Genomic DNA, 25,461 nt, shown 5'->3' with positions numbered 1-25,461 from the left:
ATTCTATTATAGGATACTAATTCTTATATAGTTATTAGGATAGGCTTGGCCCTATATTTATCTCTATCTCGACTATCACGGGTTAGGCGGCCTTAGGTAGGCTTAGCCCTAGCTAGGTAGCCCTAGTCGCTATTACTTCCTATACCGGTTTATCGCGGTTCCGCTACGCTCCTATCTTATTAGTAGGCGCGGCCGGCTTTACGGCTAGGGGTATCGGCGTGTTTTTAGGGGTTACGGGGAAGAACTTCGTGATATTAGTCGCTACGCTACTAGCGTTATTATTATTATCGTTATTATTAGTATTATTATTACTGCTATTATTATTACTTTTTTCTTTCCTCGCCGCCTCTCTCGTAGCCGCTATATCCTTCTCCCGCTCCTTCTCGCGTACCCTCTCCGCGGCCTCCGTAATTAAGATATAGGATCCCGCGGGGGGTCGCCCTTTTTAACGCCGCTTCCGGAGTAACGATATTAGTCTCTGCTCCGCTAGCGCGGTAGCGTATTACTCGCTTAGTACTATGGCTCTTACCTTATCGATCTAAGTAAGATCGAATTCCTTAGCCTAGTTAGTATACGCTTCCCTGGTCCTGGCTTTTTCCTAGGCTAGGAGGGGGCAGACATCGCCGAGTATAGTATATAGTCCCTTATAGGCAGCGTAGCGCTTCCTAGCCTCGCCCCGGCGCGCCTTATAGTTACTAAAGTCGCCGTTATACTCCGATTTAGGGCCGCTATAATAGCTATAGAGGGGCTCTAGGGCACTATATTAGCCTGCTTTATACCTAAAGTATAGGTATTTATAATAGCGTAGCGGTAATAGCTTAGGGTTATAGGGCTTAAAGCGGTAATAGCCGTAATAAAAGAAGATCCCCTTCTTTACTATATATTCCGCCGCTTCCGGTATATTAATCTCTATTAAGAGGAGCGCTATATAGGCGTTCTTAATACGCGGAATCCTTATCCTAATCCGGTTAAAGTTAGTAAAGAGGTTATTAATCTTAAGTTCCGTAATAATATCGTTTTTATTATAGTTATATAGGTATCCTATTATGATTCCTTTTACGACTACTTAGTAGGTTTTCTTTTATATCGCGGCCCCTAGCCTAAAGGGTATAGGTACCTAGTCTCTATATACTTTCCTTTAGGTATTATCGGGGTCGAATATAATTATAATATCCGCGCTTAGTAAGTGCCGCGCTGCCTTCGCGTTACTTTTTCCGCTAGCGTTATTCACCGCCTATATAATCTCTGGTAGTATTCTCTCGCGTAGGTCTAGTCCCGTATCGGTACTATAGCGTATAGTAAGCTTATACGCGTATTATATAGGGATAACTTTCGCCGGTATAGTCTTAAAGCGGTGATAGGCGGCTACTCCCGCGACTTAGGTATAGGGTTTCGGGTTCCTAGTTCCTATTCCTTATAGTGCCTCCTTAACTATTACCTAGATAGTCTTAGTTATACCCTTAAATAAAAAGGGCGGGTAGTTACTAGGCGGAAGCTATAGCGGTGCCCCTTCGATTATTTTATAATAGCGGATATTTAGGATTTCCTAGGCTAGCTTAAGCGCCTCTTAGACGCTTACCCCGTTAGCTAGTATACCAGAGAAATACTTAGTGGCCTCGTCTAATATATTCCTATAACGCCCTCGGTGCGTATTCGATACGGCTCGTTCCGTTCGGTCCGGCTATAGTGTGTTATCTCCTCTTAACGCGTCGGGGCGGCTTCCTCCTCGGCCTCTCCCCCCGCGTCCTCCGCGGCCTTGCTACGCTATCAGTTCCTAGGCCTTTCCGGGTCCCTACGTCCGAATACGTGTTCGCTTTCTCGCTTTTCCTGGTATTTCGTCACCTTAGGGTTGATTTTATAATAGCTTTTTTATAGATATAATATAAATCTAAACCATTAGCATTATATAATAGCCCAATATTTAATCCGATATCTGCTAGCTATATAAACCTATGCTTTAGAGCTAGGTGGAGGCGACTCTATTAAGGTATTTACCGACGCGTCCTTTACTAATAATTTAATTAATCGAAGGAGTAGTCAGGCATTTATAATACGCCTATTTAGAGGCATAATAGCCTAGCGAGCTAATAAATAAGCAACGGTTATAACGTTGATAATAGAGGCGGAGCTGCTCTTACTAGCATAAGGTATAAAGGAAGAGATATTCACGAAGAGGCTATTAGAGGCGATAAGTATAATATTCGACGATCCAGGACTTGAGATACGATACGATAATAGCTAAACGATACGCCTACGAACGACGGAGATTGCTTAATTAAATACACGATTACGGCATATAGATATATATAACTGCTAGTTACGAGAGGCGTAGCAGTATAGAAGGATTAAAGTCAGCTACATTATAAGCGTCGATATAATCGCTAATAAATTAACAAAGGCCCTGTCTAAGGAAAGGTTTATAAGCTTCAGGGAACAGGTAGGAGTCATAGATATACAGAGATATCTCTATATAAATAGGCTAAAGGAGATCTTACCGGAGTATTCAGAAAGGCTAGAAGAGAAGTTCCATAGAAGCTACGTGGACGTTATAAAAGGGGATATATCGATAGAGGAAGCCTATAAACAACTTTAACTAAGTAACTATCGTATAGTTATTTAGTTAGGGCGGTGTGTCGTATAGGCTGGCCTAAAGCAGGTCCGGAACGGGTTATTCCGGGCCCGAAAGTAGGAGTGGAACTGCTATAAGAATAAGGGCAGGAATTTAGCACTACGATTAGAGATTTCCACAGAGTTAATTAAATTAACAGATCGATCGCTTATTTTTACGCAATTAAGTTATACGCTGTTTACAACAATATCTGCTTCGTATCTTCCCATACCGTAATATACCCACGCCTCTCTAGCTCTTCCTGTAGCCTGTGGATTGCCTATCCGTTCCCGACCAGGATCCAGGTGGGATTGGGTTGCCTCCTATGGAATTTGGGTTGAATTGACCCCGACCGCTCCCTCCACGTTATCCACGCCTTCGACCCCGACCCCGGGGTTTCGACCCTGACCCCGAACCCGGAGCGATCACAACCTTATTGTTGTTGTTGTTATTGTTGTATGAAGAATTAGGAGGCAAACGCGCTATTTCGACGTTATTAGGCGTTAGAGATAGATGGATAATAGTTAAGGGTAAAGAAGACCTTATCGTGGTTAAGTCCGCCTCCCGACTAACCGCTCACCCCACCCTCCCGATCTCCTTTTTCCAAACCTTTCCACCTATATAACGCTATAATCTAACCGCGTTTTTCCTACTATAGTATTATAAATCCCCTTTTTTAATTAGATATTCGTATTTAGTATACCGAAATACACGGAATAAGACCTTTAAAACACGTATAAGGATATCTTAGCAGGTAAAAGCCTACGGTAAGCTTACCGAGATCAGGGAGTGCCTTTCTCTACTCTTCGAGGCCGTATAAGCGGTAGCGTAACACGCAGGGAGGCTACTATACCCCTATAAAGGCTTGCCACCGAATAAGAGAGTCTTTTAACTAAAAAGATTATTATATAGGGGTCCGTTAGGATAGCCCTAACCTACGCCTAGATCTACGAATTTGGCTCGCGTCTCCTATATCTAAACGGCGACGACGTTCCCCTTAAAAAGCGATGGATAGAGGGCTTTCTTACCCGTAATCCTATTATAAAGACCCTCCGAGGTAAGGTAATTACGAGGAACCGCGTCGAAGGCACGATAACTAAGATTATCTAGGGATTCTTCGACCTGGTCGAGGCTCCGGCCCACCGCGATATTCTCCTATACCTTCGGTTCAATATAGATAAGACTAAGATATAGGAGGGGTTTAGTATTAACGGCCTTAGTATTAAAGAGTCTAAGAGGAAGTCGATTTATTAAAGTAGCCAAAACGAAGATCTAGACTACGATTATCGAGTATATCTTTATAACGGGAATATCCTTACCGCTGCTTATTATTTTTAAGAGAAAATTAGTCTAATAGTAATAGTTTCTCTAAGATATAGACGGATATAATAACTAGCGCTTTACTATTACTAAAAACGGCTAGATTATAAACGATATAGGCCTAGATTAGCTCGTGAATATGGTTAATCCTTTTATAAAGGGGGTAGCGGCTTAGGCCGATTCTCCACGCCTTCTAATCGTGGATAGGCATAGGAGCCACGTCTTAACTGACTTTATATACTAATGCTTTATTAGGAATATTATAGCCTTATTTCTACTAGCCTATTCTCGCCACGTTACTTACCCTCTTAATATATCGGTCTTTAGGCCCTTAAAGTCCTTATATCGGAAATATCTAAAGAACGTGGCTAATCTAGGAGAGTCGTCGCTTATCGGTAAACGGGCTTTTCTAGAGTGCTATCGGAAGGCACGGATTAACGCGTTAACGGCTTAGAATATTAAGGCAGGATAGAAAGCTATAGGGCTATATCCTATTAGTAGAAGGCAGGTCCTATTAAGTTCTTAAGTAATGGATAGGATTCCCGTTATAATCCTAATAACCCCTATAAAGCGGGTAAATCTATTAGATATATAGTGGATAGCTCCTCGGAGCTTAAGGGAGCTTAGGAACTTATAGGCGTTAATATCCACGCCGTTAGGATATATAAGACTTAGGGCTATAACCCCGCGCCGGTCTAGGCGACTGCTTTAGTAGGCAGAAAGGGCTATTAACGTTAAAAACCATTAGTTAGCTATAAAGGAGACTCGGATTAATTAGTTAAGCTATTAAATAGAGCGCCTATAGCCGTATAAACGGCTAAAGGTAGTACCGGATCCTAATACTCGATTTATTAGTATCGAGGCGATTAAGAGGGCGTAGACTTGTGGAACACAGCTTACTTAGCTAAATATTATTGCTACCGAGGAATAGGAGAGGCAGTTTAAGGAATGGTGTTCCGAATTCGTAATAGAATAGCTAGTAAATTAAAACTATTAGCCTTAATAATTTAAGTCGCTTCCTTAAGTTATATAATCGGGAGGGTGAGGTAAGCGGTTAATCAGGGGGTGGACTTATATAGTAGATAGGAAATTTTCTAAAAAAGAAAATATAAAAAAAAAATGATCGTGGATAGCTGGCGCCGGCTGCGAAAAAAGTGCCCAAGTCGGAATAAATAAATGCCCTAGTCGGAATAAGTGCTCCCTATATATATAGTCGTATTAGAGGTTATAGTGGTTATAGCTATAGGTAGCTCGGCGTAGATAGCTTTAATAAGTTATTAAGCAAATAAGACTCTTAATTATTATAAACAGCGTATAACTGCATTACGTAAATTAGGTGATCGATCTGTTAATTCAATTTTTTTCTATGTAAAATCCTGCCCTTATTCCTGCGGCAGATCCAATCCTACTTTCGGGTCCGGAATAACTCGTTCCGGACCTGCTTTGGGCCAGCCTGTGCGACAACACAGTAGCAGGAGTATATAGGTACCCTAAACTGTTAAGCAACAGTTTGTAAACGATTTGCCGAGGTAAACTATCCGCTATAACGGGACTATTCGGAAATAGTTGGATTATCTAATTGTTTAGTCACATCCTAAGCGTTTGAATGATCTAAACGTTTATATGTTTAAGCGTTTATAGTGCTAAACGCTTATAAAACACGCCTATAGCTTGGCCTTGTTTATGTTAACATAAACGTTTACTACGTCGAAGCGTTTACTATCGTTAACGCTTATGATTTTCCCTTATAAGAAGTAAACGTTTATGATTTCCTTTAATAGATTATAAACGTTTAGTATACGCTATAAATATATTTATAAACGGTTACCGTCTATTATACATTTCGCTTTATAACTAACGTTATTTATTTAGTAAATAATAGTATTCTGTATTAATGTTATATGGTTAACGACATTGCTTTATATATCATAGCGCCAGTTGACTGTCCTATGTCCCTATTAACGCCTACTAGATAGCAATGTAACTCTGTTTTAGTCCTTAGCTATATTGAATCTTCTAATCGATATAGAGTAAATGACTAGGCCGAGGCCCGGTTCTATCCGCCGTGATCGCGAGCTCCTATACGCCGTTATTAATCTCGGAAGACACTATATATAGATGCTCTGTGTAAATTAACGGCAGGCCGATAATAGTATATTCGGGCTCGAACTTGAAGACACGAAGGCCAGTAATCGGATTATCGGTAGGAGTCTGGACGATTAGGGTTATAACGTAAAAAACACGAGATTAGCCGCCTATTATATAACGTGCGTGTAATAATTAGAATTAATTTAAGATATTAGTGGAAATAACCTAGCCGGGATATAAGGGGATATAGTTAGTGGACTTAACGAATAGACTAACCTCGGTGGTCTTAGTGCACGAAAATATGGTCGACGGCAGCTAATCTATGTCGCTGATATTTATGTTCTGGGTCCGTACTATCTCCATAGTCGGTGTATCGTATAAACTCGCCGCGGTTAATCGAGAATCGTTTACCCGGTTATTCGCTAACTATACAGAATATTTAGTTAGTGGAATAACGCTATACGAGTTAATATATAGGGAACACGGTATAACGAATTCTGAAATAAGTACTGCGAAGTCTCCGAGCTTATAACGCGTTAAAGAGTCCTGGTTAGTGATATAAGCCTTTAGTGTTATATACTAAGTGGAGCTTGATTACAGTAAGACGCCACTTACCGTGAGGCTACTTGGCCTGTATAAACGATATAGCTTACTCTCCACCTTATATAGGCCACTTAACCTGCGTATATTTTAACTAGCAGCCACTTAGTTGTGTTATAATATATAGCAAATAAAAGGCTCCCTTATACTCTCCCCCATATTATAAGACGAAGACTCCCGTATATTATTCTAGTATAGCAGGCTAGGGTTTATCTCGATATACCTATTATTAAAAGAGAGGCGTTTCCACTAACTAATCCAGTTATTCGAGCCGAATAACGTGACCGGATTATTATAGCTTATCTGGTATGCCTTAGTAAGCCTGCTTCTGAATTAAGAATCTATATTGTTTTCACGAAGGGGTATCTTAGCTAACTAAACAGTAGATGCTTTAATTCTCGTAAACACGGCCGTATTAGGATATTTATTATCGCTAACGATAATCTGCTTAGTTAACGCAATATCTTCTATATTATTATCGCCGTCCAATTATTTAACCGTCTATGATACTAATGCCGTTATGAGATTCCGGAATAGGTTAGGGCAGGCATCCCTAAGGCGTTTAAGCTATACTATTATATCAGGCTCTTCGGTATTAAACATATTAAGCAGCACGAGGCGGATAGTCTACTAGATGTTTTCGAACATAAATAAGTCCTTCTTAGGCGACCGATAGTTTATACGATATATAACGGCCTTATATAATCTAGGTGTTTTGAATTATAGGTAAGTACTTACGTATTCGATATATTACTCGATAAATATATATGGGTATAGAACTAACTTATGCTTTATTTCTTTAGCGAGTACTATTATAAGCGATGGGAGGCTATACTCCTATATTATATCGGCGTAATATAGCCTAATATATACGTTAGGTCGAGCGAGCCACTAACGGTACTTAGTGGCCTTACGGGTAGATAATTCCTCGTTAAGGAGATCGTCGGGTTATCGACCTATCTCTAAGGCCTTAGTGCTTTCGAAGATAATAGCCTCTTTGACTATATTTATCGATACTCTAAGTGCAGCGAGCTTACTAGTTATATTAGCACTAGTAGAAGCCTCGGCTATAGTGGAAGTGGTCGACTCTACTAACCCGGCTCAGGATCGTCGACGGCTAGAGGTGGCACTGGCCCCTATATTACAGAACTTCTAAAAAAGACCCCGCGATCTTTTAATTTACTCTATAAATTAATAAGAATCGCGGTTATACTCCGGGAGATCGGAAGAGGTAAGAAGGATATTTATGCGTATATTATTAACTAGCACCATAGTAATAATATTAATAACAGACTTACCTAACCGACTTTCATCCTTAAAGGCTGATTCGATCCCCTATATGAATACCTTCTTAATAAGGGTCTTCTTTAACTATAGGCGTGTTAATATAGCGATCTAAACAGACTATCGGGTATACTCCTATAACGAATAGCTTAGCAGGTAGTAAGGCGAGTATATACGCTTTGTATCCTAGTAGCGAAGGAAAGAGCCGTAAGATTTTAACGTATTACGTAATACCGGTAGGTATAAGTATCTAGTCTATAATCAGCATATATAGTATCTTAGTAAGACCGCTATATTCTGAATAGGCAGTGTTAGGTGGTTAAGAACGGATAATATATAAGGCCGGCGTAATAACAGAGAGTATAGGCCTCTCTACTGCTATACCGTGCTTAGTTACGTATATCTCCTTTCTGTTCTTTATTACTAGGCTATCGATATACTAACGTTAACGCATAACTTCGTAGTGGAATCACGCCTAGGCACCGCTACTGATATCGAAGATTAGATTACCTCCGTTAGTATACGGAGTTATGCAGAATCGGCAGCCCTGATTAGCTATAGGCCGTTTAAACCCCGAATTATCTTATTATTACGGGAAATCGCCGATATCTGCTATAATAAATATAGTAAAGAAGTAATAGTCGCTATAACTATAACTCTGGTGATATATACCCTCTTCGAGATCTTTTAGATACCCACTAATAGCTTTCTAGACACTATTAGGATTAGACCTATAAGGGCTAAGTGTTAGAGGGATAATATTATACTAATAGTTACGATATCGGCTCTTAAGGGGTGCTATAAAGAGGTATATACCTATAATACATTTATGTATATTCCGATACAGGCTAAACCTATTAGTAAAGCAGAGAAGAGGTATACTACGCACTATTCTGCTTCTAGCGAGGTTGTTAATTAAGGTATATCGTCTAAAGTCCTTAATTTCCAGCTCGCCTCAGACTAGTATAGTCCTAACGATAAGGAAGATAGTCCGTGATTGCTATAATATCTTATAATAAACGACCTTTATATTATTCTGCTAACCGATCTATATACTATCCGTAGGTAACGTCACTAAGCTATCAAATAAGTAATTAATTAATATATCTCTTTCTTAGACAGTAATATAGGCTACAGGAATCAACTTAGCCTTATCATCGACGATTATATATTTATTTAGGGGCACGTCAGCCTCTTCCACGCCTAATAAGGCACCCTTATCTAGCAGAAAGTTAGGAATAGTCTGTATATAGATAGCGGGCTTAACCTTGGCGATAATTAAGGTAAGTGGCGTCTTTCTTTTATTATTCCATATCTTAGTGACTCTTCCTAAATAACGTTAGGTTAGGTTCTATATACTACGGCACGTCGTATACTCCGACTTATTATACTAAGACTATATAAAGTCTGATGGTAGGATAGGTTCCGGTTCCCTAATACTATTATCGGCGCTATCGACGATAGGATAAAACGCGAACTATCCCGAAGTGCTACGGATTAATAATACACAGGCAGCACTATACTAAAGTTAAGTCGGCCTATTAATAAGCTCTGCTATACCGAAAAACATCTTCTCGACCAGCGTTAATGCTATTACTCGCTATAGGAAATCGACTAGGTTAAAGAAGAATATATCTTAGGTATATATAGCCTCGGCCCCCTTAACGCGAGTGCTAGGAAGCTTTTCCGGGTTTAGCTATAACTTACTGGACCTAAGCTTAAGAAGTGGTAACCTTATACGGAAATTCCTCTTAATAGTCGCGACACTAGTAGGTAGTATCTCGATACTATATTAAATCTCCCCCATATAGGCTTATAGGACCTCCTTTAGGCCTTTATAATACCGATGTAAAAGACCTATGGATATGCACTAGGCCGTAAAGGCAGTATAGAAATCAGATATAGGCTATATTATCCGTTTATTAACTATAGGGACCGATTTATCTATTATAATACTAGGTGTTCGTGGGGTCTAGGGAGGAACTAGGATAGGCGGTATAAAGGTGATAGATAATATGCTTATATCGCCGGTATCTTTAGACTCATCGATGTCTTAGGGGCCTTCGATATCGACGCCGTCTACATTAACACCTTCGATTTTATCGTCTTTAACCTTATAATCAGCTACACCGAGGTCATTATCTTAGTATGTAGCAAGCTGCTATAACTCTTTAAGACTTAGTTACTTATCGATGCCTTCGATAGGGATTCGCTTATCGTTAATTATTAGCGTTAACTAGTTAACTTTATCGCTAACGGTTTGCAGGGCTTTATATAGCGTATCTTTATTAAAATCCTGTATACTAGACTATTAGATAACACGAATACGAATAATACTAAATAGGCAGAGGCTAATATCGACTTAGTTCGAGCATATACGGTTATAAAATCGGCGATACTATCGCTATCGGTTTCGGAATCGATACTAACGGCTTTATGCTTATCAGCACGCTATACAGCAGCTCGAGCGGCAGCAGCTCGTAAAAGGGCAAGCTATCCAGACCGTCGAAATAGTCTTAAGCGAGGTATCTATATATACGACCCTGCCTATTAACGGTTAGCTATGCTTTGAAATTTTAAAGATATAATATACGAAGGAGAATATTAGTAGCCAGTGGTTTTAGTATTATAGAGGTTAAATTAATTAAGAGTTAAAAAATATCGTATAGGTAAAATCGTATAGTTAACTATAGGTAGGGCTAGGCATAGTGCTAGTATAGAGGAAATAGAAGGAGGTGGTGATATAAAGTCTCCTGGCTGCCTTCTCCACTTAGATATTATATCTTCCTCCAGAACATATATAACTTCGCCTATATCCTTTCTTTTATTTTATATTATTATATTATTCTCTTTTATATATAGACTTAAATAAGGATATTAGGATATACTCGTTATTCTATAATCTATAGGTTCTATTATATATAGCTAGCATAATTAACACCACTATATCTCTATTATCTCTATCATTAAGTGCCTACTAGCTACCTTTATAATTATTTTAAAGATACCTCCTATTCGTATACGCCGACCTTTATATTTAGCCTCTCCCTACCACCGTTATAACCGACCTCCTACGGAGGATAAAGTATTAATATCGTTTATAACGACTTTTAGGGTTAGCTGCTAAACGGTAGACGGCTTCGGGTCTCCTATTTTAGAGAATACCGGTACTAGTAACACGGCGGTCTCGAATAATAATAATAATACCCTTACTATCTATATCACTGCTAATACAGAGTATTAGGTAACTTATAATCTTAACTCTTAATATATATATACTTAGCTGTATACTAACGATACTATTATAGGTTTAAGATATAGACGACGTTATCCTTTCTTTATTACCGAATAACGAGCTTAAGCTCCTTTCGAGTCTAGCACCGGTAAGTAACTATATTATACTATATCTATAATACTATTAGACTATATATATATATAAGATAACTAACGAGTAATATTATAGTCTAATACCGCCGAACCCCCCTAGAATAAGGATTATAATATAGACTACGAGAATAGCTAAGAGGAGGAAGACGCTATATAGTAAATATTAAATAACACTTAAACTACCTAAATAAATAATTTTATTTTTTAGGAGGAAGAAATAAAATCTAGCTAATATATAGCTTTAAGTAATATTAAAACGCCTGTATAGTATAGTGGTGGTATACCTGGCACACGGTTAGAGGACCAGGTCGGTTCGAATCTGGCTAGAGGCGCACGTAAAAGAGGGAACCCGTTCCTTTTTTACGCTACTCGGATCCTGTTCTAGGGGGCCCTTATCTGCCTTAGCATATACGATAAGCGTTAAATAGGGGGCCCGTTAGACCCACCTTCCGCCTAGCTTCGCTAGTCGATAATAGGTGCTATAGGGGAGTTAGTCGCCTTACCGTGGAAAACGAGAAGACGGTACCGCGCTATCCCTAAACGCGTAAATAAAATACGCGGCGTCTCTTCCACGATACGGAGGCAGCCTTTTACGCTATTACGTAAGCGTTCTGCGTGGGCACGTAGCCCGCGTTAGCTCCACCTATAGCTATAGAACAGGGAAGCTTAGGAGCTTTAAACCCTAGGAAGCGTATATATAAGTCGCCTATAAGTGGGCCCGCAGGGTTAGCCCTAGGGTATATAGAAGGCGTATAAAAACTAACCGAGATAATCACGCGCGCGCCGTTAATTAAGCACGTAGTCGGCTTTAAAGCCGGTATAGGCAAAAACGCCACCGGCTTCCTAGAATAGAAGCCACGAGTTTCGAATATATATTAAGTTAATAACAGGACCCCCGCGGTACCCGTATAAGGCAGTAATCCCAGAGGAGGAGGGTATAGGGGTTTTTATTTAAGTCTTATACTAGTTCCCTAAGTCTTATACTACGGTTTTCCCCCTTATAGGCATCTAAGAAGGACCGTATAGTTAGAATTCCAACTCTTAGCTACTTAAGGTAGGATAAGGATAGCGGAGTAAAAGACAATAAATAAATAAAAAAAGTAATATTAAAACCATATATAACTACCCGAATAACACTTTCCCGAATAACACCTAATACTATACTAAATTCTAATAATTAATTCTTATTATTATCCTCTGATTTAGGAGGCGGCGCTATCTTTACCTGCTTTAGAGTAGTAGTATACTTATTGGATTCCGTTTCTTAGCCTTCTGGCTACGCGCATACTCGAACTTCTTAGCGCACTTATCCTTCGATATCTGCCTAAAATTATTATAGGTAGGCAGGGCTTCGTAAAAGGTAATAAGGCTAGCTTTAGCGCTAGCCTATATAAGCGGCTAGGACCTAGCGGTCCGTGTATATTTAGTCGTCTAAAGGGCCAGATTTAACTAGCATTCGATTATACACAATATTAGTATAAGGCTTACTATCTATATATATATATAGATTTAATAACGATCGAATAGCGACGGAGAAGATCCGATAGTATATTAGTATCTAGTAAACGAAATCTAAGATAATACCTGTAAGACAATATCTGTAAGATAATATCTATAAAATAATATCTATAAAATAATAAGAACTGGCAGACAATAAGAACTAATAGGCAATAAGAACTAATAGGTAATGTCTGTAAGACAATATCTGTAAGACGTCTATAAGATAAGAACTGGCGGAGATATAAAATAGCTAATAAAGGAGTTAGAGATATAGACTTACCCTTTATATAATATTAAGTAATAGGCTTAGTCTTATCGAAGCCGATATACCCGGCTATATAGTACCAGGTTTTAAAAAAACGCTAGGGCGACTAGCCCTTCTTAATCTCCCTCCTAAACGTATCTTCGGCCTAGGGCACTTATAAAATAAGAACTATCTAGTAGCTCCCCTCCTCCGCCACCTAAGACTCGAGCTATTACTAATAAACTATTAGTATATAATAGACTAGTATAACGTAAATTAATAGACTAGGCTTACCTTTATCTTCTTTAGTACCTAGTATTTAAACTGCCGGTGCTTCCCGGTAAGCTATATACGTAGCTTATTAAACTTAGCGGAGTCCTTATCGAATTCGGGGCCATAGACCCCTTAGATAACCGTCTTAAGCCGGTCGACCGGCTACCTATAGAATAAAAAATACTCCTACCTCGCCGCGCGGTCAAGCCGCCGCAGCTTCTTATTATCGGCCGTAATAGCTACGGCCTCCGTAGTACTGGCCTGCGCGTGGGCGTTAGGCCCGTATATAGCCTTCCGCTTCCTGCTGCCCTTAGTTATGCCTCCTTAGAGGACTTTAGCGCGGTCCTGTATATATACGAAATCAGTATATATATACTATATATAGTTATTAAGATACTATATATATAGGTGTAACAAAAGGAAAGTTCGTAGACTTTAGTTAAGGAAAAGATATTATAGAAAAGGCTCGATAGCTTAGTATCGCAGAGTAATCGCAGTATATTCGTCAACCAAGCGCTAACTTCAAACCAAGACTTTAACTTAAGGGATTAAACTGATCCCTCCATGCGCGTGCAGAGATAGGTTCGGATTGGTGGTCCGTGCGCGGCCATCGGTCCGACTATATGCCGATAAGTCTACGATTATCTTGTTACACTGCCCCCCCCCCTGATAAGTCTGGTCCCGTAGACTTATATTATCGTGATACCTTCGATTACGCGCTTATCGCGATTAATTATCTCCATCTAGTTCTATACGAGCCCTCGTTAAAACCCCGTGGGAAAAAAGAGTAGCCGCTCCTTTATTTACCTACTCGTCGATATTCTATCGCTAACTATATACTTCGTGATTTATCTATATACCTCGTGATTTATCCGAATATTACTATAAAAACTCCGCGATACTTATTATTATTACTTATAGTTATCTAACCTTTCGCGGATATTATGCCTAGCGCTAGGCAACCGTTCGGCGATAAGTATATAGTTCCGTTACGTAATTTTCCTTATAGTATTTGATTTTCCTCCTATAACTATTTTTTATTATTATTATATCACCGATTATTCGGCGATAATCTTTTATTTACTATTCCGTTTACCTTCGTAATTTCGCTAAACGCTCGCCGCCACTATATCCGATATTTCTTTATAGGTGGTTATCGCTATAAACGAAAGGCCGTTTAATAAGGCTTAAGGATGGTTTAGCGCTATCGACGAGGCGCTATGCTAGCGCTACGTTACGCGCTTAGGCAGCCATATCGAAGTTAAATACTTCGATAAGTCCACTAGCCGAGTAGGCGCTAGCCGTTACGTTACCTACGCTTATAACTAATAGCAGTGCACCGCCGTATATTCGACGATCTTTCGGCGTTTCCTGTTTCGTGCTAAGAAATTTTTATTAGATCCCGGAATTTTTATTAGGCGCCGCTTAGCTGCTCTAGAACTATAGTAAGCGTATACTCGATAAAAATAACGATCTAACGCCGATAGAGCGCTAGCGTGCCTACGCACGTATTTCTAATACCTGTAAATGGTTTCGGGCGGTCGTCGTTTTGCCGGCCGCACAGCGACTCCTCGCCGTAGTTATACACCCCGCGCTAGTCCCTCTATTAGCCAGCTTCCTGCCGCCGAGCCGGCGCCGGAGTCTCCTTATCCTCCTTGTCGATATACTCCTGTCTCCCCGCCTACCGCTAATAATAACGATAAGGAGAAAGCGGTCCCCGGACCCTTCTATCCTAACCGCTATCGCCGTTCGTCCGGCGCTACCTTGGGCGCAGAGACCGACTTTTATAGCTTTAACGATTAATTTCTTTTCTTTCGCCCGCCGAGCCTTTACTAGTATTAATCGCCTATAACAGCGTTAAACTTTATACTAATAGTTTAGGATTTAGGACTAGTCGGGGCTTAACCCCGTTTATTTAGTTACTATAAAGAAAAGGTTATTATAACCTATAATTAAGTTTTTATTTTTATATCCGATAACCCTTCGGCGCCTTATACTATCTTATAATTATCCTACCTTTTATATATATACTTCTTATATTTCTAGTACCTTTTCCGGATCCCTAGAGCGTTTTCTAGGTGGTCCTTTAGTTCCTAGGTATTATACTCTACCGGCTAGCCTACCCACTTTATAAGATAGAACGTTTTCCCTTATTCTTCCTTATAACTAACGATATCTTCTACCTCCTATTTATCTTACTCCTCCTCTAGAAGCGGGAGATCCTTCGCCGATAGCTCTACGGCTACTTAGTCTTTCCGCGGTTCTAATAAGGATACCGGGAATATATCGTGTATCCTTATATACTATAAAAGAAGGCGAACCCTATACGCCTACTCGCCGATCCTCTTAGTTACCTATACCCGAATATATCGCGGTGCTAGCTTCGACCCTTACCGGAATCGGAAGTTCTTCGTGGATAGTTTAACGATATCGCCCACCTTATACTACTACGGTTAGTGGCGCTTATTATAATACTAAGCCTAATACTCCGTGGCACGCGCCTAATATTCGCGGACCTTCCGCTAAACCTCCGCTAGTTTCTTAATACGTTCTCGAACGCCCTATACCCGGGTATTATCCCTAGGTCGAATATATTCTATTATACGTGGGTGGTACCCGTATAACGCTTTGTATAGCGAGATACTAAGTAAGGAGTGCTCGTTATTATTATAGGCGAACCCTGCTTCTAATAACTAAACAGGCTATTATATTATCGTATTACCGGCGATTATTTATAGGTACTTAATCAGGAACTAATACGTTTATTCCGTCTAACTATCCGTCTATGGGTAGTATACGGTGGATAGTCGCTAAGCGTTTACCCGCTTATAGCAGAACTCCGTCTAAAACTAACTAGTAAATAGCTTATCCCGGTCTATTATTATACCCTCTAGGCTACTAAATCGGTACTCGATTTTCCTATATAATAGCGCCGCTAACTAGGGTGCTATTAGGTCTTTCCGCGTTAAAATAAACAGGGTATACTTTATATACTAGTTAACGACCACTAAAATAGTATTATACGTTTACCCGTCGGCCCCTTTTATAGGCGGTAGACCCGTAATAAAATCCATACTAATCTCTTAGAACGGATATATAGGTAACGGTAGCGTTTATAGCTAACTATACGGCTTATATCGTAGCACCTATACCCCTTAACACGCCGAATATATAGCGATATAATCGCGAATATCCGCCGCTAAGTCCACCTAGTAGAACTTTCTTAAAATCAGCTTAAGCGTCTTATTTACTCTTATATACCCGGCTTAGGGGTTATCGTGGTGCTATCGCAGGACCTCCGCCCTTAGGGCGCCCTATATAGGCAGTACTAACCGTCCCTTAAATAATAGTATATCCTTATCTCTAAGAAAGTACCCCGCTCTTTTTCCGGTCCCTTAGCGAATATTCTTAATTAAGGATATATAATCCGGGTTAGTAGTCTATAGCCCCCTAACTAGATCTTTTAGTTCCTTACTAATAATACGCCGACCTACTATTTCGTTCCTAGCTAGCTCTCTAGCCACGGAATATAGGATATACTAATCCGGTATTATAGTAACCCTAGCCTTAGCCTTAGGCGTCGGTAATATCTTATCGGCGACCCTTTACTAGGTAATCGCCCTATACCCCACGTCTTATATTTAGGAGCGGGTAATAGTAGCGACGATAACACGCCGGGTGCTATTAATAGGACGCAGGGGTTATAGCCCTCTTCTATCCTTGTATTCTTTTAAGCTAGGTAGGGCCCCCTTTTATAGAGTCTATACCCGCTTACGTTTATTAGGCCTATATTCGGGTAGTATTACCTGAGCGGCTTAAACGTATACGATCTTTACCGCGTTACTTATTAGGGTAAGATAGATACTCGCGATCCGTTAGCGAATACTTATCGGGAGGTTACTAACTAGTTATAACCTTTATAACAGGGTAGGAAGTATGTTATCGTATAGCGTCTTATCTATTATATAATCCGGCTATCTTAATAGGCCGTTTACCGGGTTCGTCTTACCCGGGCGGTATTAAACCTCGAAGTCGAATAATAATAATCGGTATACCTATTTAGCGAGCCTTCCGCGAAGGTCCCGCGCCGGCGTGTTTAGCATGCCCTTAAGCGCCTAATAGTCCGTTAGCACTATAAATACCTATCCCGTGCCTTCGAGATAGTAGCGCTAATACTTAAGGCTCTCTATTATAGCTAATAGCTCCTGCTATCCTATACCTTATCGTTACTCTGTTTCGGAAAGCTTCCGCGAGAAGTAGGCGACCGGTCGCTATCTAGTCTTATACTTCTAACTCAGGATCCCGGAAATAGCCTTATTCGAGGCGTCCGTTTCGACCCTTATACCTAGCACTGGGTTCTAGTACCGTAGAATAGTCGCCGACCCGAAGGCGACCTTTAGTAGTTTAAACGCCCGCTTAGCGTTATCCGGGAACTTAAAAGGTCCCTTCTTTTTACCCGCCTAACTGCCTTTTAATAGTATAGTTAGCGGCGTTATAACTCTAGAGTACCCTTTAATAAACCTCCTATAGAAATTAGTAAAACTAAGGAAAACTTAGATATCCCGGAATAACTCGGGCGCTAGCTACTTGGCGACCGTATATATATATTCCGGATTTATCGCGATACCCTCGCGGGTTATTACGAACCCTAAGAAATCCACTTAGTCACGGTAAAATTCGTACTTTAATAGTTTCGTGTATAGCTAGGCCCTATAAAGCTAATCTAAAACCTTTTTTAGGTCCTTCGTATACTATTCCCTTAATATAGAATATATAAGGATATTATCGAGGTAAGCGATATAATATATATCTAGTAAACCGGTAAGTGCTTAGTAAACGTACGCCTAGAAAATAGCCGGAGTATTCGTTAGCCCGAATAGTATAACCGTATACTTATAGTAGCCGTATCGTATTCTAAACGCCGTCTTCTAGCGGTCCTCCTTCTTAATCCGGATCCTATAATAGGTATCTCGGATATCCACCTTAGAAAAGTACTTTACCCCGGCGAGCCTATCTAATAGCTCGCCGACTAGGGGCAGAGGGTACCTATTCTTAATCGTTATAGCGTTTAACCCTTAATAATTAATATAAAGTTATAAGCTACTATCCTTCTTAGGCACGAATAGTACCGGCGAGCCTATAGGGCTTGTTAACCGTTAGATATAACCGCTCGCTATCCCTTTAGCGATATACTTCTTTAGCTCCTCTAGCTAGGCTCGAGATAGGGGATATAACGGCCCGAATAGCGGTTCCTTCCCGTCTTATAAGTTAATCGTGTATTTAGCGTCCTTTAATAAGGGTGGCTCCTTCGTAGCCTACTCTAAAAACACGTCCTAATAATTAGCGATTTCCGGCGGTAGTTTAACGACTAGTCCGTATATCACCTTATCGTTATCTATAGACGGAATAGTTATATCCGGCGTCCCTGGTACGATAATAGTAGCGGTAGCGATATATATAATGTACGCCTTTGCTCGCTTTTCGATAACCTCGCGAGCCTATAGCTCGGGGTCTATAATTAAGATCGGCCCGTAAATAAATATTTAGTAAGCTATATTAATTATAATACCTTCCTAACCTATACTATTATTTAAAAGCAGTAATTATCCGGTACCCTTAGGTCGATCTATATACAGGAAGACCCTTTTTAATAGGCGTAGCCGTCCCTTTACGTCTAGTAGATAAAAAGCTAGGCTATACGCTCCGCGAACCCGTACTAGGTTACTATTAAAGCCTTTAATCTCCGGGGTCTTGACCTCTAAGAGCGGTTTTAACCCTAGGCGTTCCACTAACGCCAGGCTAATAATATCTACCTACGTATAGGTATCTAAATCTATACTAAACTCGATCTCCTTTTTATAACGGCTTATTATCGCTATAGATCTCGCTACCTCGCTAACTATGATCGCTAGCCGGTTATCGGGTATAGGTTCGGCCTCCCTATCTATACCGACTCGTTTCCTAATAAATAGAGTTCTTTAACCCGAATATCATTATTAAGGTTATTATATATAATATACATATTATTAACGCGGGCGCGACTCTTCACCGCCCTATTATCGGCTATTATCCGCTATTCCTTATTACTATAATAGTCCTTAGAACGGTAACCCTTTTTACTATAGTTATAGTACTTACCCGTAAAGGCACGCGTGCTAGGCTATACTTATAAAGGCTCTAGGCCTAAGCCCGATACCTTTTAACCCGTTAGGGGCGCCCCCTTTAAGTCCGTCTTGCCTGGCTCGGCGGGCGTATACCGACTAGTCGCCGGAGTGCTTACCCGGCTTAAATAACCGTCTAAACGCTAGAAGTTCGATAAGGTCCTTTTACGGCTAGTATCCGACCGCTTACTATTCGCCTTCTCGATAAGGCTCGTATCCTAGAACAGCTACGCCTCTTAAGCTAGCGTCATAGCCTTATCTAGTTTAGTCTTCCGCTCTTATATCTTATCCTTAATATATAGGGGTAGCCGACTAAAATAGTTATAGGCACGCTCTTTACTTCCGCTTATCTCCTAGCCTAATAGCCTATATAGGTTATCCTACCGTTTAAATAGCTTTATTAGCGTTATATCGCCGGTTATTCGTAGCTTATAAAGTTCTTTACGGTAATAATACCGTTATATATCCCGGGATAAATACTCTTACCGAATAAACGCCGTAAAGTCGTTTTAATTTAGGTTAATAATCTTCTAGGTATAGTGCCTCTAGGATATCTAAAAGGCATATTCGAGCTTTATTAAAGCCTATTCGATCTGCTATAGCATTAGGGTACTAGGTCTAAACTAATTCCTAGCCTTAATTACTACTAACTAATCGTCGATTTCTATAACCATAAATAACTCTTTAATCAGCTTATAATTATATACTAGCGGTTTTTCGTAATCACGCTAGGGCGCCGGTTATTTAGCGAGCTTCTCTATAATTACTCGATTAATCTCGCTCTATTACTAAAGATACCACGAAAATATCGTAATTAACGCCTCTTATATTAACGTTAAGGGGCTAGCGATAGATCGTTAATCGACCTATAAACCACTATCCTTAGGACCGAGCGTAACCGGCGCATCCGTTAACCCCTCGTTTTTATCCGATAGTCCCTATTCGGCTATTATCGTTATTAACTTAGGTATAGCGGGCGGCTACCCGGTATCCGCTTCGCTAGCTCCCCCCGGGGGAACGCTCATTCCTCGAGTCCTTCTCGGTGGTATCTTCGGCCTAATTACCTTAAAGGTATAGAAGTTAAAGAATTATAACGAAAGGAAAGTCCGTAGACTTCAGTCAAGGAAAAGATATTATAGAAAAGGCTCGATAGCTTAGTATCGCAGAGTAATCGCAGTATATTCGTTAACTAAGCGCTGACTTTAAACCAAGACTTTAACTTAAGGGATTAAACTGATCCCTCCACACGCGTGCAGAGATAGGTTCGGATCGGTGGTCCGTGCGCGGCCATTGGTCCGACTACATGCCGATGGGTCTGGGATTATCTCGTTATAATAGGCTTATATTAACCGGTATAGGTATACTCGAGATAGTTTTACTATCTTATAGCTATATATACTGCTACTATTATCGGTCTTTATTCTTTATATCCTAGGATAAGTCGTCCCGTAGGGAGGCGAGGAGGTCGGGGTTAACTAGTATATATACGGACGCTATTAGAACGGTCTAGGGATAATATAACGCTATCTAAAAAATCGTATAATAACTAGAGAAAAAGGGGTAATCTGGATAACCGATTACTTAGGGGAACCGATAACACTGTATAGCTAGAGATAATAAGACCAGACTCGATAGGAGATATGGATAGACTGGATTATAATAGTTAGGTTTTCCCTAATCGTTTATTATATTATAAAACGTTTTAGGACGAGATATATTAGTAATCCCTAAGCGTTATATCTTATTATAACTATCGTGATATTAATAAGTTACTCCTAAACGCTTCGCTAAAGGCTATATCGAGGTTCTTATAAATATTTATATTATAGTCACGTTTATTCTACTATAAATTATTTATTAATAGTTATATTAGCCCCTTAACGTTTAATAAACATAAACCATAAATAACGTCTAAACGCTTAATAATCTAAACGCTTAGGAACGATCTAAACGCTTCTGATGATAAACGTCGGCAAAAATAAACGATTATAAATATAAACTGTCAGCAAACGATAACACTTATCTAAACTGTTGGGCAACAGTTAATTGTACCCACCAAGTCCTGCTACTGCAGTCTCTCCTTTTTTACTTTCATTGCAATGCGGCCTCGATTTTCGGTCGCATGACTTGAAGCTTCAGTCAACCGCTTACCCCTCCCTTAACGAGATCGCCCAAATGCCTAGCCCGACAAGAGAGGGGACCATCCCCTCCCACGGGTACACATTCGTCCATACGACCGATCCCCTGCCGCCGTCTTCCCCTCGAACACATCGAGCGCTACGCAAGCTTCAGTCGGCGCACAACCTAGGCGCCAGGGTCTCCATCGTGAGCCAGCCTTCTCTCATTACCCAGCAACGCCTGCAACAGCATGATTTCTGGCCTGCCCAACGTGACCTCTCCCATAACCACGTCTTCGCCGCGACGCCCACTTCCACCAACACCTCCCCGGCTTCTTCTCATCATGTTCGCCAGCGGGCCCGCGCCAACAGCGATGCTCCACCAACGGGCCTTTGTGTCAGTTCCAGGCATACTGACAAGCGCAGCATGATGGGTATCAACCCAAGGTACGCCCAGATCTCGTTGGCACAGCACCTTCGTGAGGGCCCTCCCGAGGATGATGTTCTCGAAGCGCTCGGAGCGGTTCGCCGCAGAGTCCTGAGCGAAGGCATCAAGGCAGATACGGATGGCATGGTATGGCCGCCGGACTCCTCCCTTCCCTAGATCTTAAATGACGACAGCCTCCCTGGCTAATGATGATCCTTCCCCGCAGTCCCCGCTGCGCATTTATGCCTGGTTGATCTTCCTCGACGCTCCCATTATCGCAACCGACGATTATCTCGGCCTCATCCACCGTGGCGCCTCGCCCGCCTATTCTAAGATTCGCGACGACACCTTCCGCACTCTTACCACCGACCCCCTCTTCCGCCGTCGCGTCAGTGAAGCTAGTTTGATACGACTTCTCAACGCCGTCGCCTGGAAGCTTCATGATACCCGCGCGGCACAGCGTTTTGGAAATCGTCCGTCAAGGCAAGATAGCGTCACTGTGACGTCGTCCTCGGCTTCTGTCTCGGGCTCGACAACCCGACCTTCGACGTCACACTCGCGACCCTCATCCCAGGGGGCCGGCTCGACTTCTTCCCCTGCCGTGAAACATCGTGCCCGGGCCCTGACCCTGACCACCGAGGCCTCTTCCAACGACCCAGGCCTCGCGTCTGAACCTGGCACTTATGTCCAGGGCATGAACGTCCTTGCCGCGCCGTTCCTCTATGCGGCTCGTTCCGAAACCGAGGCTTTCGTCGCCTTCCACACTCTGTTGACACGCGAGTGCCCAGCCTACATCCGCGGCGCTATGGACGGCGTGCATCGGGGCGTCGCGCTTGTCGATCGAGTCCTTGCCACTGTCGATTCTCGCCTCAGTGGCTACCTTCTCTCCAAGGGTCTTTCCGCCGAGCTCTATGCCTTCCCCAGCGTGCTCACCCTCTGTGCCTGCACGCCGCCTCTGCCTGAGGTGCTGCGCCTCTGGGATTTTCTCTTCGCTTATGGTACGCATCTCAACATCTTATGCATTGTTGCCCAGCTCATGGGTATGCGCGACCAATTGATGAACTCGCCCAAGTATGTGTGACTTGTTCTAACCGCGCTCCCCAAGGTTTGAGGGACCTCATGTTAGCTAACTCTCCGATATGCAGCCCGAATCGGTTGTTAAGGGCGCTTCCTTCGCTACAGGCTGATAAGGTCGTAGAGCGAACACTTTGGATTATCGAGAGAATACCCGACGACACCTATGCCGCCATTGCAACCCATGCGCTCTAGGGGAAAGGCGAGACTTGGGTCAAATACGCGCCGAGAACATATAGTCCGGGCATTGGCTTTCCGCTACAGCTGCTGTATGGTGGCAAGATACATTGAAGGGATGTCACGCGATGGACGATACACATGCATTGGTTACGGTTTGGTTGGCGTTTTCTGGATCAAGGAGGTTCAAGACACCGGGCTGTTGGTTTATGATTGCAATCCCCGGCAGGCATGCGGGATCATGATAACCACGACGACTAATAATTAAGAAGACCTGTATGACGATTAGCCACTCAGGTCGGGCGAAAAACGAACAGTCGCGCTTGTTATGGAAAATCCGAAGCTGTCTCAGTTCTCGCTTATTTCATGTGAAGTGCGAGGACCAACCCTCCTACACGTACATGATATTGCATAAACAGCGTATATAAAACTTAGCAGTTGTCAGGACACTAATATCGTAGGAAGTGTGACTTGTGCTTATTGTAGACTGAAAGAGTACCAGTCTACGATGTTAAATATAGGGCTTGACTGGAACGACCGTAAGTCCTACTATCCCGACCGTAATAAGTGGGTCCATGTGGGACGATAACGTGACACCAAATGTCCCCAAGTACCCTAGCCAATTTGTATGTATATATAAGTTAAGTAGGTATATATAACTGTTATATCTATGTATCTATCTTATCTATAAAAAAAGGAAAAGTCGGATAATAATAAAAGGAATAATAAAAAGAGTAATAAAAAGAGTAATAAAAAGAGTAATAAAAAGAGTAATAAAAAGAGTAATAAAAAGAGTAATAAAAAGAGTAATAAAAAGAATAATAAAAAGAATAATACAATAGCTAAGCAGCTAGTATCTTCTTAAGCTTATATAATTCCTTTTACTTATCTAGGATATCCTTCTTAGCCTGCCTTAATAATGTATCTATTATATCCTTAAACTTAGCGGAAATATGCTTTAATTCGTGTTCCTGCTAGGATACCGTATTAATCGATTCTAATTAATCGAAGATTCGAGTAGACTTTCGGGGGGCCTGTGTCCCGGGCTTATATCCTAGTATTAGGGTAGGAGGCGTAGTTAATAGTAGGGGGGTATTAAGGGTATCACGTTATTCCTTAAAAGCTGCGATTTTAAAGCCCGATAGTAGTCGCTTAGTACTATTCTTACCCTAACCCTTCTTCTTTCCTATAGATGATATCTCTAGGGTTGCTTTTAGCCGGCCGTTTCCTTAAATAGTTATTAGTTCGAGGGGACTAAGGGAAGAGTGTATAAGTGTGGTATTATCGTTATTATTAGTATTAGAGCGATCCTATTACTAGTGGATATCGATTAATATAATACGTAGAGGCTCTGAGTCGCGTAGATAGCGGGATAGTATATGCCGGCAGGGCAGGCTATAAAGGTCGTGATAGTATAAGGCAGGCAGGGTCCTAGCTGCTGCTACGAGCCTAGCTACGAGGCTAGCCGCGAGGCCGGTTATAAGGCTGTTTATAATAGTCGTGATAGTTACCGCGCCGATTCCAGGGTAATAAGCTCGATTTTAATCCGCTTAAGGACTTATAGGACGACCTGCTATCTAATAAGGCTAAAAAAAACGCCACTTATATATAAGTGCGTTCTATGAATTCGACTATTCCTCTTTAATTATAAGTCTGCCTCTTAATTCCTTTAGTATAGCTTTAAGCTATAGAAGATAGTTACTAGATTACCGGTAGGGGAGTATATATACCTCTTAAGGCTAGCGTAAGAGGACTCTGCGATAGATATAGTACGGTGACTAAAATACAGGACCCTATTCGTAAAGTAATCTATAATCTTCTTTTTATAGGGCTGGATCCACGTATTTATAGCGTAATTAACTCCGTTTTCGGGGTATTTTCCTGGTTACTTAAAGTCTCTGAGTCGCTAGGCGAATATTTTTTCTATTAAACTCGTAACTAGGGCATTCTAGCCCTTTAAGAACGTCTAAAAAGTAGGGTAGCGAGTAACCCTTCTATTACTAGTCTTTATAGCCTTAGGGAAGAAGGATTTACTCTTTATAAGCACGTTTACTATACACCACTATCCGGCACTATACCAGGACGCAAAACCATATGGCTCTAGATTAGTGCCAGCACTATATAGGTACTAAACCCGTATAGCGCTAGATTAGTGCTAGCCCTATACTAGCACTAAACTAGTATAGTGCTAGATCGGTGCT

At 41.3% G+C, this 25,461-nt stretch overlaps 3 protein-coding genes across 3 annotated transcripts; 1 reads left to right on the top strand and 2 right to left on the bottom strand.

Annotated features, from left to right (window-relative positions):
* Positions 1–2,860: 2,860 nt before the first annotated feature.
* ACRALDRAFT_208310 (uncharacterized protein) lies at positions 2,861–6,379 on the bottom strand (the record flags this gene model as incomplete). The annotated part of the gene is made up of 4 exons (XM_071022437.1): positions 2,861–2,963; positions 2,998–3,040; positions 6,312–6,336; positions 6,371–6,379. The coding sequence occupies 4 exons, from the start codon at positions 6,377–6,379 to the stop codon at positions 2,861–2,863; spliced, it is 180 nt and encodes a 59-aa protein (XP_070878242.1).
* Positions 6,380–8,666: 2,287 nt separating this feature from the next.
* Positions 8,667–8,855, bottom strand: ACRALDRAFT_2098676 (uncharacterized protein; the record flags this gene model as incomplete). The annotated part of the gene is made up of 1 exon (XM_071022897.1): positions 8,667–8,855. A coding segment is annotated over one exon (189 nt), but the record flags the coding sequence as incomplete, so codon positions are not given.
* A 12,663-nt stretch (positions 8,856–21,518) lies between these two features.
* Positions 21,519–23,890, top strand: ACRALDRAFT_1062243 (uncharacterized protein). Its single transcript, XM_071016562.1, has 3 exons — positions 21,519–22,156; positions 22,236–23,080; positions 23,155–23,890. The coding sequence occupies exons 1-3, from the start codon at positions 21,641–21,643 to the stop codon at positions 23,276–23,278; spliced, it is 1,485 nt and encodes a 494-aa protein (XP_070878240.1). The 5' UTR covers positions 21,519–21,640; the 3' UTR covers positions 23,279–23,890.
* The last annotated feature ends 1,571 nt before the right edge of the window (positions 23,891–25,461 follow it).

This window comes from Sodiomyces alcalophilus, assembly GCF_042370955.1.
Source record: "Sodiomyces alcalophilus JCM 7366 unplaced genomic scaffold ACRALscaffold_2, whole genome shotgun sequence".
NCBI lineage: Eukaryota > Fungi > Ascomycota > Sordariomycetes > Glomerellales > Plectosphaerellaceae > Sodiomyces > Sodiomyces alcalophilus.
Note: the sequence above shows the minus strand (reverse complement) of the source record. Positions and strands in the feature narration are given on the sequence as shown.

What these genes read in the sequence shown, in the direction of transcription:
- ACRALDRAFT_1062243 (XM_071016562.1), top strand. Translation starts at nt 21,641, where the DNA reads ATGCCTAGCCCGACAAGAGAGGGGACCATCCCCTCCCACGGGTACACA. An exon ending in AGGCAGATACGGATGGCATG is followed by an intron (nt 22,157 to 22,235) that starts GTATGGCCGCCG and finishes CCTTCCCCGCAG; the next exon opens with TCCCCGCTGCGCATTTATGC. An exon ending in CAATTGATGAACTCGCCCAA is followed by an intron (nt 23,081 to 23,154) that starts GTATGTGTGACT and finishes TCCGATATGCAG; the next exon opens with CCCGAATCGGTTGTTAAGGG.